This window comes from Schistocerca americana, chromosome 4 (genome assembly GCF_021461395.2).
Source record: "Schistocerca americana isolate TAMUIC-IGC-003095 chromosome 4, iqSchAmer2.1, whole genome shotgun sequence".
Classification (NCBI taxonomy): Eukaryota; Metazoa; Arthropoda; class Insecta; order Orthoptera; family Acrididae; genus Schistocerca; species Schistocerca americana.
The window spans coordinates 434,301,943-434,318,037 of record NC_060122.1 but is presented as its reverse complement, the minus strand read 5'-3'; the positions used below and the strand labels follow the sequence as shown (position 1 = coordinate 434,318,037).

The 16,095-nt window shown below is 40.4% G+C and overlaps 1 protein-coding gene across 1 annotated transcript in view; it reads right to left on the bottom strand.

Annotated features, from left to right (window-relative positions):
* The window catches only part of LOC124612641 (FAD-dependent oxidoreductase domain-containing protein 1-like), a 105,299-nt gene that overhangs the window by 51,168 nt on the left and 38,036 nt on the right, over window positions 1-16,095 (bottom strand). Inside the window, exon 6 of the mRNA XM_047140941.1 lies at window positions 5,531-5,617. Within this exon, the coding sequence (XP_046996897.1) occupies window positions 5,531-5,617 (87 nt within the window). The remainder of the gene's footprint in view (window positions 1-5,530; window positions 5,618-16,095) is intronic.

Below are 16,095 nucleotides of genomic sequence, written 5' to 3'. Positions count from 1 at the left end.
TTTTCCTGAGCCTTTCAAGGACATCTTTGTAAAGCATTTGGTTGGCAGTTTCTTTTGGAGGGACAACTTCTTTATGAACATTACCCCCTACTACCCATGAGGATGTTGTTATCAGGAGAAAGAAAACTGCTCTTCTACAGATCGGAGGATGGAATGTCAGATCCCTTAATCGTTAAGGTAGGTTACAAAATTTAAAAAGGGAAATGGATAGGTTAAAGCTAGATATAATGGGAATTAGTGAAGCTCAGTGGCTGGAGGAACAAGACTTCCGGTCAGGTGAATACAGGGTTATAAATAGGAATTTGTGGCACACCTTGACTAGAAGACGGGATCGATTGATAGGACCCGTTCTGAGGCATCAAGGGATCATCAACTTAGTATTGGGTAAAAATCATAGAGCGAGACCACGGCATGAATACGCTAAACAGATTCAGATCAAAAATCATGTGATGGCTGTACGGAGCTAAACTCAGACTGAGCATCTGAGGGATGAACACATCGATCTACAAACATAGAAGAACACAGCATTGCCAGATCGCTTGCAATGTTGTCAGTTTTATTACTTTTCTCATACACCTTGTATTAAGTTTTGATTATAAAACTAAAATACTGTGGCATTATAAATATTAAGAGTAATTTGTATAAGTTTGGGACAGGAATATATTATGGGAGGGGGCATTCAGACTAAATATTTTGTTATTATTTTAAATAAACCTAATATTAGTGAGCAAAATCACACTGGATACGGTTTTCACTGGGACACCAATAAACAGCGATTGCTTACTATTGCGGTGTTGCATATCACTCCAAAAGAGTGACCTGTAACCCTATGTTTAGCTTTCTGATGAATGATACCTGCAAGCAATGAAATGATATAAGAAATCATTTGGTAAGAGAGGGCAATTATTTTGCAATTTTCTTATTTATTTTTCATGAGATGTGTCATACTGAGGAACGATATGTGTCTTCAAGGGGTAACATCAACTGCAGTAACTTTGTCAGAGGAAGTGCCTGCATGGGTGTTTGGACACGCTCAATGCATTTCCTTCCCAGACTGGAGTAGTGCATATGCCCTGGGATAAAGGCCCATGCTGAATAATGCTGGTGTCAACTTAAGAAGATAAAGGCAGACAGTGTTAGATATTAATTCTTAATTCTGATATCAAATCATGAGTTTGTTATAATGTTATCAATCCCGTTACAAAGATTAAGGCAACTGTATTGGAGTGTGCATGCTATTTAACTGAAATAATATATTATCATTCAAAGAGTTGTATTTATTTACAAAAATGGACACTGTGCTACATATCTGTAGTCCAGGAGACACTGCATAATTTGAAGAAATAGTACATACACTGACAAAAGCACTGTGAAATGAAGGTGGACAAAATAATATTTACCATTCGCTGCTCAAGATAAAACCTAAACTTCGAAAATAACCAACAATGAGAGCATTACACTACATTACATGCTGACTATTTGAATTTGCTACTTTATTTCCTCCAATAACTTCATGTTGGAGGAAATAAAGTAGCAAATTCAAATAGTCAGCATGTAATGTAGTGTAATGCTCTCATTGTTGGTTATTTTTCCTCCAATAAGTTCATGTCCCCCCCCCATGAACCATGGACCTTGCCGTTGGTGGGGAGGCTTGCGTGCCTCAGCGATACAGATAGCCGTACCGTAGGTGCAACCACAACGGAGGGGTATCTGTTGAGAGGCCAGACAAACGTGTGGTTCCTGAAGAGGGGCAGCAGCCTTTTCAGTAGTTGCAAGGGCAACAGTCTGGATGATTGACTGATCTGGCCTTGTAACAATAACCAAAACGGCCTTGCTGTGCTGGTACTGCGAACGGCTGAAAGCAAGGGGAAACTACAGCCGTAATTTTTCCCGAGGGCATGCAGCTTTACTGTATGATTACATGATGATGGCGTCCTCTTGGGTAAAATATTCCGGAGGTAAAATAGTCCCCCATTCGGATCTCCGGGCGGGGACTACTCAAGAGGATGTCGTTATCAGGAGAAAGAAAACTGGCGTTCTACGGAGCGGAGCATGGAATGTCAGATCCCTTAATCGGGCAGGTAGGTTAGAAAATTTAAAAAGGGAAATGGATAGGTTGAAGTTAGATATAGTGGGAATTAGTGAAGTTAGGTGGCAGGAGGAACAAGACTTCTGGTCAGGTGACTACAGGGTTATAAACACAAAATCAAATAGGGGTAATGCAGGAGTAGGTTTAATAATGAATAGTAAAATAGGAATGCGGGTAAGCTACTACAAACAGCATAGTGAACGCATTATTGTGGCCAAGATAGATACGAAGCCCACACCTACTACAGTAGTACAAGTTTATATGCCAACTAGCTCTGCAGATGACGAAGAAATTGAAGAAATGTATGATGAAATAAAAGAAATTATTCAGATTGTGAAGGGAGACGAAAATTTAATAGTCATGGGTGACTGGAATTCGAGTGTAGGAAAAGGGAGAGAAGGAAACATAGTAGGTGAATATGGATTGGGGGACAGAAATGAAAGAGGAAGCCGCCTGGTAGAATTTTGCACAGAGCACAACATAATCATAACTAACACTTGGTTTAAGAATCATGAAAGAAGGTTGTATACATGGAAGAACCCTGGAGATACTAAAAGGTATCAGATAGATTATATAATGGTAAGACAGACATTTAGGAACCAGGTTTTAAATTGTAAGACATTTCCAGGGGCAGATGTGGACTCTGACCACAATCTATTGGTTATGACCTGTAGATTAAAACTGAAGAAACTGCAAAAAGGTGGGAATTTAAGGAGATGGGACCTGGATAAACTAAAAGAACCGGAGGTTGTACAGAGATTCAGGGAGAGCATAAGGGAGCAATTGACAGGAATGGGGGAAATAAATACAGTAGAAGAAGAATGGGTAGCTTTGAGGGATGAAGTAGTGAAGGCAGCAGAGGATCAAGTAGGTAAAAAGACGAGGGCTAGTAGAAATCCTTGGGTAACAGAAGAAATATTGAATTTAATTGATGAAAGGAGAAAATATAAAAATGCAGTAAGTGAAACAGGCAAAAAGGAATACAAACGTCTCAAAAATGAGATCGACAGGAAGTGCAAAATGGCTAAGCAGGGATGGCTAGAGGACAAATGTAAGGATGTAGAGGCCTATCTCACTAGGCGTAAGATAGATACCGCCTACAGGAAAATTAAAGAGACCTTTGGAGATAAGAGAACGACTTGTATGAATATCAAGAGCTCAGATGGAAACCCAGTTCTAAGCAAAGAAGGGAAAGCAGAAAGGTGGAAGGAGTATATAGAGGGTCTATACAAGGGCGATGTACTTGAGGACAATATTATGGAAATGGAAGAGGATGTAGATGAAGATGAAATGGGAGATATGATACTGCGTGAAGAGTTTGACAGAGCACTGAAAGACCTGAGTCGAAACAAGGCCCCCGGAGTAGACAATATTCCATTGGAACTACTGACGGCCGTGGGAGAGCCAGTCCTGACAAAACTCTACCATCTGGTGAGCAAGATGTATGAAACAGGCGAAATACCCTCAGACTTCAAGAAGAATATAATAATTCCAATCCCAAAGAAAGTAGGTGTTGACAGATGTGAAAATTACCGAACTATCAGCTTAATAAGTCACAGCTGCAAAATACTAACACGAATTCTTTACAGACGAATGGAAAAACTAATAGAAGCCAACCTCGGGGAAGATCAGTTTGGATTCCGTAGAAACACTGGAACACGTGAGGCAATACTGACCTTAAGACTTATCTTAGAAGAAAGATTAAGGAAAGGCAAACCTACGTTTCTAGCATTTGTAGACTTAGAGAAAGCTTTTGACAATGTTGACTGGAATACTCTCTTTCAAATTCTAAAGGTGGCAGGGGTAAAATACAGGGAGCGAAAGGCTATTTACAATTTGTACAGAAACGAGATGGCAGTTATAAGAGTCGAGGGACATGAAAGGGAAGCAGTGGTTGGGAAGGGAGTAAGACAGGGTTGTAGCCTCTCCCCGATGTTGTTCAATCTGTATATTGAGCAAGCAGTAAAGGAAACAAAAGAAAAATTCGGAGTAGGTATTAAAATTCATGGAGAAGAAATAAAAACTTTGAGGTTCGCCGATGACATTGTAATTCTGTCAGAGACAGCAAAGGACTTGGAAGAGCAGTTGAATGGAATGGACAGTGTCTTGAAAGGAGGATATAAGATGAACATCAACAAAAGCAAAACAAGGATAATGGAATGTAGTCTAATTAAGTCGGGTGATGCTGAGGGAATTAGATTAGGAAATGAGGCACTTAAAGTAGTAAAGGAGTTTTGCTATTTGGGGAGCAAAATAACTGATGATGGTCGAAGTAGAGAGGATATAAAATGTAGGCTGGCAATGGCAAGGAAAGCGTTTCTGAAGAAGAGAAATTTGTTAACATCCAGTATTGATTTAAGTGTCAGGAAGTCATTTCTGAAAGTATTCGTATGGAGTGTAGCCATGTATGGAAGTGAAACATGGACGATAAATAGTTTGGACAAGAAGAGAATAGAAGCTTTCGAAATGTGGTGCTACAGAAGAATGCTGAAGATTAGATGGGTATATCACATAACTAATGAGGAGGTGTTGAATAGGATTGGGGAGAAGAGAAGTTTGTGGCACAACTTAACTAGAAAAAGGGATCAATTGGTAGGACATGTTCTGAGGCATCAAGGGATCACCAATTTAGTATTGGAGGGCAGCGTGGAGGGTAAAAATCGTAGAGGGAGACCAAGAGATGAATACACTAAGCAGATTCAGAAGGATGTAGGTTGCAGTAGGTACTGGGAGATGAAAAAGCTTGCACAGGATAGAGTAGCATGGAGAGCTGCATCAAACCAGTCTCAGGACTGAAGACCACAACAACAACAACAAGTTCATGTACTTAAAGTGTCAACTGCAAAGTCAAAAATGTCTCCAAAACTGGTAACACAGTTCACATAATCATAATTCTAGGAATAGCCTGAATGGATTTCTAAAAAAGCAGCCAGCCTTCCACTGCACTAATGTTATTATCTCAAAGTTACTTTTTGTCACCCACAACCTTAGTTAAAACAATAAAAATAAGTATGGGGTGACATTGTTTCTCATAATTCCTCCTGCCTCTAAAATTTGTAAGTAGCTGCAGTGTAAAACCATTGATGAGAGACATCCAGTACTCTTAGAGGGAATTTAAAGGCAACACCCACCTGAACACAAGAAGAGTAAATAGGAACTTGATATAAGTTTGCAGAAATGTCCAAAATTCTAAAGTGAAAATCCTCAAAGTAATAACTCTTCAATCTGTAGATCCTGAACACACTATCACAGTTACCAGAGACTTCCTACATTAGTCTAATAACAGTCCACAGCAGTTTATCACAACAAATACAATTAAAACAAAATCCACTCATTTACTAAATGCAAATGTTAATTAAAAATAGTTCCAGAATTTCTAACTGCACATGTATAGTCTTAAGTTTATATATGACATGCTAACCACTCAGTTATTGTAGTTACCTGAAATATGTACCAGTAGGATCAATGACAAAAGGTGTATTTAGTCCAGGACCCTCTGGACAGTGAACACAATACACATATCTTTTTCTGTAACAAACAGATGGAATTACTTCTCCCGATATGAATACACACAAAGCAAATTAATATGCTGCATACTTGTGCTGTTCTCCATTCATGTTACTCAAAGGATAAAGAAGAAATAAAGTGAAGGAAAATTTTTGTTATAAATGCCAGGCGAAGACAACAGTTAACAGTTACAGAAAGAAGTTTAACAATTTTTATCTACCCATTCTGGTAAAAGGTTCTCTTTCCTCATATACTGTCTTGTATTCCACCCAGGATTTGCTAGTTTCACACAAATTTACACTGTTTGTTCTTTATAGGTCTTTGAATAGTTAGTAGAGTTTTTCAACTATAAATTGTTCACATATATCACACTTCCAGTTTAAAATACGATTTCTTCACTTATTCATATAATCTCTGTAATTTATTTATAACTGGCATTTCTCATGTCATTGTGTCATGAAGTAACTAGGTTATCTAATGAATACAGCATGGAGTAACTAACTGAAAAGAGATAGAAAGGAAGGTCTGGATCAAAATTTGTGGAGAGAACATGGTGAATGAAGACAACGAAAAGAAGTTAGACAAAATGCAGAAAAAAAATTGGAGTAAGTTAGGAGCAATGATATGGAAAGCTCTGAAAATTAAATTAGATTAGACACACATTTTTTCCACAGATCAATAACGAGGAGATCCCCAAAATTGAAAAACATGCCATAAAACAAGTACACATAATAAATATTTACAAAAAATAACATTAATGTTTCTTACACAGATCCTAAATTAAATTGCCCTTGCAGATGTAGAATAAGTAAAAAAATCTTAAACACATTTTCATTTAAGAGATAACAACAAACTTGTCAGAAACATGTAATGTATAAACAACGAATCTGAATGCAAAATATAAGATTATTACAAGAAAAGAGTACTACTCGCCTTGAAGATAAAGAGAATAAAAATAAAATAATAAAATAAAGAGAGAGCACTCACATTTTGAAATAATTACTAGATAAATAATTTAATTAAGAAAATAAAGAAGTATGGGAATTGGAAAAAATATAGGTGCACAAGAGTGTAGATAGAGATAGAGATAGAGATAGAGAGAGAGAGAGAGAGAGAGAGAGAGAGAGAGGTGTGCGTGTGTGTGTGTGTGTGTGTGTGTGTGTGTGTGTGTCCTCTTAACATCTCTGCTATTATTTGGTGAGTGGTTTCCTTTACAAGTAAAAATAGATAAGAAGGTTAAGAACAAAAATATGAAAGAGTAAGATCAGAAAAGATGTACAGCAAAACAGAGAAGATGACTGACAGTTCCAGCACATTCTACAGTCTTACAGCCTGCTGGTTGGATCTCTACTAGTCCTCTCCGTCTGTCCCTTTCCTCTCTCCTGCTTTTTTCCGTTCTGCTCCTATCGTGTTTCCTTCCTAGCTTTTTACCATACTTCTCTCTCATTTGGCCTGTATTTGTAATGATAAATTACTATTATTAATAATTTCAGTAATTTCCATTAGGTTCCTTTGTCCCTTGTATCTCTATTTTTCTTCTACTTCTTTCTATTTCCCTCAATTTTTGAAGCCATCACCCTCTGAGCCAACCTCTGCTCTAATCCGTGCAGACTGGCTCTTTCATTCACTTAACCAAGAAAGTCATCTCTCAACATCAATATTTCTTTATGGGAACCCCTTTCCTAGGTACGCTCTGTGTAATTTTTTACCTTATTCCTTTTGTCAATCATCTCAGGAGTCACACTTCATCCTCAGATGAGATAATCACTCATGTTAAGTAATACCATGACCTCAGAATTTTATGTGTGATTTTACACAGATATAATAGAGGGAAACATTCCACATGGGAAAAATATATCTAAAAACAAAGATGATGTGACTTACCAAACGAAAGCGCTGGCAGGTCGATAGACACACAAACAAACACAAACATACACACAAAATTCAAGCTTTCGCAACCAACGGTTGCTTCATCAGGAAAGAGGGAAGGAGAAGGAAAGACGAAAGGATGTGGGTTTTAAGGGAGAGGGTAACGAGTCATTCCAATCCCGGGAGCGGAAAGACTTACCTTAGGGGGGGAAAAAAGGACAGGTATATACTCGCACACACACCCATATCCAACCGCACATACATAGACTGTGGTGTCACTGCCAGACACCATACTTGCTAGGTGGTAGCCTTTAAATCGGCCGCGGTCCATTAGTATACGTCGGACCCGCGTGTCGCCACTGTCAGTGATAGCAGACCGAGCGCCACCACACGGCAGGTCTAGAGAGACGTACTGGCCAGTTGTACAGTCGACTTTGCAAGGAACAGTTCACTGACAAATATGCTCTCATTTGCCGAGACGATAGTTAGCATAGCCTTCAGCTACATTTGCTACGACCTAGCAAGGCGCCGTATTCCATTGATAGTGAGATTCTATTAATGTATCATCAAGAGCGATGTTCTACAAATGTGGATTAAAGTTAAGTATTCCAGAAGCTACGTACTTTTCTTTATAGCATTCATTACGTATCCTGTTTCAGACCTCACGCCAGCCTGCGTGAGTTTAAGTGCGTGCCTTTCGGCTTCCTCTCATTGTGTCTAGGCTGTCTTGTCTAGACACAACATAGACCATCTTTGTTTTTATAAAAAAAAAACAAAGATGATGTGACTTACCAAATGAAAGTGCTGGCAGGTCGACAGACACACTAACAAACACAAACATACACACAAAATTCAAGCTTTCGCAACAAACTGTTGCCTCATCAGGAAAGAAGGAAGGAGAGGGAAAGACGAAAGGATGTGGGTTTTAAGGGAGAGGGTAAGGAGTCATTCCAATCCCGGGAGCGGAAAGACTTACCTTAGGGGGAAAAAAGGACACTCGCACACACACACATATCCATCCACACATATACAGACACAAGCAGATATATATATATATACACAAACAAACACAAACATACACACAAAATTCAAGCTTTCGCAACCAACTGTTGACTCATCAGGAAAGATGAGGCAACAGTTTGTTGCGAAAGCTTGAATTTTGTGTGTATGTTTGTGTGTCTGTCGACCTGCCAGCACTTTCATTTGGTAAGTCACATCATCTTTGTTTATATATATATATAATTTAACCTGAAAATCACTGCACTGCAAGAGACAAGATTCACAGATGAAGGACACTTTAACACAGAGAATTACAGGATCCACAAGGGCAAACCTGCCATAAAAGTAAGAGACAAACTACCACTTTTCGGAACAGGATTCGCCATACACACTTGCATACTCGACTCAGTTATTGACTTCACGTCTCCCAATGAAAGAGTCTCCCTGTTATCACTAAAATCAGCTAATAAAGCATACACTCTGATCAATGTGCACACCCCCACAAATCACCACAATAAAATCTACCCTGAAACAGTGGACAATTTCTGGGAAACACTAGAGGAAACAACAAATAAAGTACCTAGGCACCATGTGAAAATCTTAGTAGGCGATTTTAACACACAATTAGGGAAGGAAAAAAAATTCAGATATACCACTGGACCCCACACCAAACACAAACGTACCAACAAGAATGGTGAAAAACTAATCGACTTCTGCAGAAACTTTGGACTTAAAATAATGAGTACCCAGTTTCAAAAACCCGCACATAAATTAACCACATGGAGATCACCCAGTCTTAGACATGGTGAATACCAAATAGACCATGTCGCAATTTCCAAAGAAAACATAAAAGAAATTCAAAACATCAGAACCTGCAAAGGTGTCTTTGAATCAGATCATCATCTTCTCCAAACAAAAACAAAATTCCAACCCAACAGAATGCTAAAAAGGCCACCCAAAAGTACCAAACCAGATCCGGAATATCTGCAACTCAACAAAGAAAAAATCATCATGCAAATTAATCAGGAAAAATCAACAGACTGGAAGAAACTAACAGAGAAAATTCAAGAAGCCCTCAAATTAGGACAACCCCCTCGCAACAGGAAACATCGCCGGTGGAATTCAACCTGTGATGAGGCAGTCGACAACCGAATAACTGCATGGAAAAAATTTAGCAGTCACAAAACTGAAGAAAACTGGGAGAACTTTCTTAAAACTCAAAAACAGACCTCAAAAATAATTAGAAAAGAAAAACCGGGACATGACAACAACAGACTCTCTGAAATCCAGCAGGACTTCATCAAAAATAATACAAGAAATTTTTATAAGACTTTCAGAGAAAACTTACAGGGATACCAAGCACCTAGCTTGTGCTTCAAGAAACCCAATGGCTCTTTGGAAACCAACTCGAAAAATAACTGCAAAATCTTAGCCCAATATTTCAGTTCCCTCCTCAACTGCGAACCACCCCAAGAAAAACTTGTCTTCTCTTCTCCAGTATTCACACACCCAGACTCACATGCCCTGGATCTTGAAGAAATTATGGAGATAGTCAAGCAGTTGAAAAATAACAAAGCACCAGGAGAAGATGGGATCATTGCTGAGTTCTGGAAACTAAATGATCCTATACTTATGCAGAAATTACACCATATAATGTCAGACATATGGATAACGGAGCAGATACCAGAGGACTGGAATGTGCTCTAATTCACCCGCTACACAAAAAGGGCGACAAGACAGACATGAACAATTACAGAGGAATTTCCCGGCTCCCAGCTGCTTACAAAATCCTTTCCAAAGTGCTTTTAAACAGGATAGAATCCCAAGCAGATACACTAATTGGTGAATACCAGGCCGGGTTCAGAAAAGGACGCTCATGTGCGGAACAGATCTGATGCTTAAAGACAATATTACAAATGAGGAAATTCAGAAACACAGTAGTTACATTCATCGACTTCAGGAAAGCATATGATTCAGTGGACCGTAGAACCCTGTTTAAAATCATGGAAGAATTTGGGATCGACCGAAAGACACGAAAAATCACAGAACAGACACTTACAGGAACAACGGCCCAAGTGAAATTCATGGGCGAAGTATCAGAACCCTTCGAAATCAAATCTGGAGTCCGACAGGGGAACGATCTATCCCCAATCCTTTTCAATATTGTTCCAGAAAAGATAATCAGGGAATGGGAACCTCACGTAAAGGGTATCCAAATTGGTATCAAGAAAGAGAACCGATTTAAAGTCAAGTGCCTTGCTTTCGCTGACGATATTGCAATTATCACCAATAACAGAACAGAAGCGATTCACGCAGTGGAAAAACTACATGAAATTTCACAAAAAAACCGGACTACAGATATCTTATGAAAAAACCCAATATATGGAAAGGCAGCCAGAAAATAAATCCCCTTTAATAACAAAATATGGTAAAATTGCACAAGTCTGCCATTTTAAATACCTCGGTGAAACTATACAGTCCTCAGGATTAAACTGAATTGCCAATGAACAAAGAATCACCAAGCTCCAGAAGGCCTACAAGCTAATATGGACGCATTACAACAAGAAGTGCATTTCGACAGACGCAAAATTAAGGCACTATACAAGAAGTGCATTTCGACAGACGCAAAATTAAGGCACTATACAACAGTGATTCTTCCAGAAGCAATCTATGCAGCTGAAACAATGGTGATTGATGGTCATTCAAAAATTAAGGAAATAGAAATGCAGGAAAGAAAAATTCTCAGGAAGATTTATGGTCCAATCAACAAAAATGGCATTTGGATGAAGAGACCACAAAACGAACTCTATAGAAAGATACACATAGTAACAGATGAAATCAGAAAGTGCCGAGCCAAATTTTATACACACATCTACAGGATGGAAGACTCCAGAACAGCAAAGAAATTATTCAATATTATAACAAGGAGTAAATGTGGCACAGAATGGCCGAAAGAAGTCCAGAGGGATCTACAGCAGATCAACATAAAAAATCTCAAAAGATCGCACCGAGTGCCGGCATAAAATCACAATTGTGAAGTTTGGGGAAAGAACATCGCGCCAGCCTGGTAAGAAATGGACAGAAGAACGGAAGAAGGAGCATTCTGAGAGGATGAGGAGGTTTTGGGAAGCAAAGAAGAAAAACATCCGAAGATGAAATTATGAATTCAAGTTCAATCGCTCTCCTAAAGGGGAACAATCGTTATAATAATAATAATAATAATAATATATAAAAGGACATCTAATGGCACAGTTGGATGAATATATATGTATTGTACTACAACAAATGATTTCAAAGTATAGAAATATTTTTACATTAACCAGACTACTTCAATGAACAGAACTTTTTTATTGAAACCTATATGGTTATGTGGTTTTTGGGGAAAAATTAAATAAAAGAAACATTATGAGCGAAGAAATGATGATATAAAAATGTATATACACTCCTGGAAATGGAAAAAGGAACACATTGACACCGGTGTGTCAGACCCACCATACTTGCTCCGGACACTGCGAGAGGGCTGTACAAGCAATGATCACACGCACGGCACAGCGGACACACCAGGAACCGCGGTGTTGGCCGTCGAATGGCGCTAGCTGCGCAGCATTTGTGCACCGCCGCCGTCAGTGTCAGCCAGTTTTCCGTGGCATACGGAGCTCCATCGCAGTCTTTAACACTGGTAGCATGCCGCGACAGTGTGGACATGAACCGTATGTGCAGTTGACGGACTTTGAGCGAGGGCGTATAGTGGGCATGCGGGAGGCCGGGTGGACGTACCGCCGAATTGCTCAACACGTGGGGCGTGAGGTCTCCACAGTACATCGATGTTGTCGCCAGTGGTCGGCGGAAGGTGCACGTGCCCGTCGACCTGGGACCGGACCGCAGCGACGCACGGATGCACGCCAAGACCGTAGGATCCTACGCAGTGCCGTAGGGGACCGCACCAACACTTCCCAGCAAATTAGGGACACTGTTGCTCCTGGAGTATCGGCGAGGACCATTCGCAACCGTCTCCATGAAGCTGCGCTACGGTCCAGCACACCGTTAGGCCGTCTTCTGCTCACGCCCCAACATCGTGCAGCCCGCCTCCAGTGGTGTCGCGACAGCCGTGAATGGAGGGACGAATGGAGACAAGTCGTCTTCAGCGATGAGAGTCGCTTCTGCCTTGGTGCCAATGATGGTCGTATGCGTGTTTGGCACCGTGCAGGTGAGCGCCACAATCAGGACTGCATACGACCGAGGCACACAGGGCCAACACCCGGCATCATGGTGTGGGGAGCGATCTCCTACACTGGCCGTACACCTCTGGTGCTCGTCGAGGGTACACTGAATAGTGCACGGTACATCCAAACCGTCATCGGACCCATCATTCTACCATTCCTAGACCGGCAAGGGAACTTGCTGTTCCAACAGGACAATGCACGTCCGCATGTATCCCGTGCCACCCAACGTGCTCTAGAAGGTGTATAAGTCAACTACCCTGGCCAGCAAGATCTCCGGATCTGTCCCCCATTGAGCATGTTTGGGACTGGATGAAGCGTCATCTCAAGCGGTCTGCACGTCCAGCACGAACGCTGGTCCAACTGAGGCGTCAGGTGGAAATGGCATGGCAAGCCGTTCCACAGGACTACATCCAGCATCTCTACGATCGTCTCCATGGGAGAATAGCAGCCTGCATTGCTGCAAAAGGTGGATATACACTGTACTAGTGCCAACATTGTGCATGCTTTGTTGCCTGTGTCTATGTGCCTGTGGTTCTGTCAGTGTGATCATGTGATGTATCTGACCCCAGGAATGTGTCAATAAAGTTTCCCCTTCCTGGGACAATGAATTCATGGTGTTCTTATTTCAATTTCCAGGAGTGTACTTACCCTGTGTAATCGAAATTTGTAGCTTTTAAAAAGCAAATATAATCAACAAGAAGGATTAAGTAAAAGGACATTTAAGGAAGACAGTTTAAGATTCATCATATTTAAACATTGAATTAGAATTATTTAACAGATAGTAACAGCCTTACTTATTTATATGGGGCATGAAGTATGGGGTGTGAGAATACAAAATTTATCATAATTAAATTCAGAAATTTTCCCTTTTAGGTCAAAGCCCGAAGTTTTCTATACTCTCATCATCTTACAGACATGAGTAATCATGCATTTTACTGATAAACGTATCTGGGCTGACGTCCATGTTTTGCAAACAGTGTTATGTATTAGTGCAGGGCTTAACAACTGGCCAGTTTTGAGCGCGAGCACTCGCGTCTGCTCAGGCACGTGCTCGCAAGCAGGTGCAAGGTCGCTGAGTAGGGACGGAGGGGTGGTGGGAGGGAGGGGAAATGCGTGTGCACGTTTGAATAGGGCCGCAGCGTGCCTATTGAATTCGCGCCGACTGTGTAACGTTTAAAGTACTACGATCAACTCTAACAGTCGCTTCGCTGGTTAAGAATCATGCCAAGTCGCCGTTGTACAACCCCAACCATGCTTTCGCAGTTAACCCCCATTGCGAGGAATTGTATCTGTTTACAGAAAAAGAGGGTGTTGCAAAATGTTTAGTATGTCACAGAACGCTGAATTCTTTTAGGAAATTTAATTTGCAGCGACATTATATGTCGTACCATGCGAAAGACTACGGAAGTGGAAAATGTGATGGACCAGATCGTGCACAGGAAGTTATTAAACTTAAAAGGAGGCTATCCGAAGATCTGGACGACGAAGAAAAATCAACTGAGGCAGAGTGAGTTACAAAATTGCTTTGCTTTTGGCAAAAACCCTGCGCGCCTTCACTGATGGTGATTTAATAAAAGAATGAATGGTAGTTGCAGCGGAACATCTGTGTCCATCTCAAGTTGAACAGTTTCGGATTGTGCCATTATCTAACATGACCATTATGCGTCACATACAGGACATGGCAGATGACGTCCAGAGCCAGCTTGCAAATATCTGTAAAGATTTTATGGCATATTCCCTAGCTCTGAACGAAAGTTTTGATATCACTGGAACAGCACAGCTTGCCATATTTATTATTGAGATCTTCAGGTGAGGGAGGAGCTCCTTGATGTAGTAGCCATGAAGAACACTACAACCGGAGGTGATATTTTAAGTAGTGTTGAAAATATAGGATTGTCGTGGAATTCTTTAGTTTCAGTGTCTACAGACAGTGCACCAGCGATGACAGGGAAAAAACAGATTTCGTTGCGCTGTTGAAGGAGGAAATGCAAAAACTGACTGTGCCGAATGAAATAAGGGGCGTTCACTGTGTTATCCACCAGGAAAACTTATGTGCAAAGAGTATCACTCTAAAAAATGTGATGAGTGTTGTTGTTCGTACAACCAATTATATAAGGAAGCATGGGCTACAACACAGGCAATTTAAAAGCTTTCTTGAGGATGTAGAAAGCCAGTATGGTAGCCTGCCTTATTACAGCGAGGTCCGCTGGCTTAGTCGTGGCGAATTATTAAATCGATTTTTTTTGCCTATTAGATGAGATAAAGATGCTCATGGAAATAAATAACATGTGTGTTCCTGAATTGAAAGAGCCTTTGTGGAAATGTGATCTCGCGTTCTTAGCAGATTTAACTAGCCGTCTGAATGCTTTGAACATTTCACTACAAGGTAAATATCTGCTAATTACGCATTTCATAGATCGAATACAAGCTTTTAAAATGAAATTGACACTTTGGGTGAGTCAGCTGGAAACAGGAAATCTAGCTCATTTTCCTAAATTATCATCCAAGCAAGATATTCACAAAGACTGTGAATGTTATTCACATAGTTTAGTTGCCCTTGAGGAAGAGTTTTATCAACACTTTCAAGATCTGACAGCACTAAAGAGTCATTTTTATCTGTTCTCCTCTCCATATTCAGCGAATATTGAAGAGATTCATCCTGAGCCGCAACTAGAAATTATTGACCTACAGTGTGACAGAGAATACAGAGACAACTTTCAGAACAAGAAAAAATTTTCGAATTCTACAGACACTTCCCTCAGGATAGATTTCCTCGCTTGCACAAACTGGCGGCTACAATAATATCAAAGTTTGGTTCCACGTATGTTTGTAAACAACTGTTCTCTGCAATGAAATGTAACAAGATGCGCCTGAGAAACACATTGTCTGATCGAAATTTAAACTGCACGCTGCGCTTACAATGCACAAGAACAATTACTCCGAACATAGACGCAATTGTAAAGGGCAAAAAGTACAAGATAACCGAGAATCCCACACTTCAGTGACACCTTTATTGTATAACAGTTCACAAATTAATACGAATGTAGAGGCATACAACACTAAGCTAATAAAATTATGTGGCACGTGTACATTCTCCTTTATTTGTTTCATTTGTCGCAGTAATAATTCGCGAGTGATATCCCTGCAGGTGGCCGCAGATTTACATTGATTGGCGGCAGCTGTTGTGTGCCTCATGTGACTCTCCCCACTCTCTGCTCTGGCCCGGTAGTGGGGATAGCATGCTCGCACTGCTCCGTGCTCGCGCCTTGCTGCTCACAGCTTGCTCCGCGAGCACGTATGTTGTGAAGCCCTGTATTAGTGCATAATTTGTACTGTATTATTATTTATTTAAGATGCTCCTTGTGTGGTGTGCAGCATTTGAAGTTAGTCACCAAGCACCTGTAATGT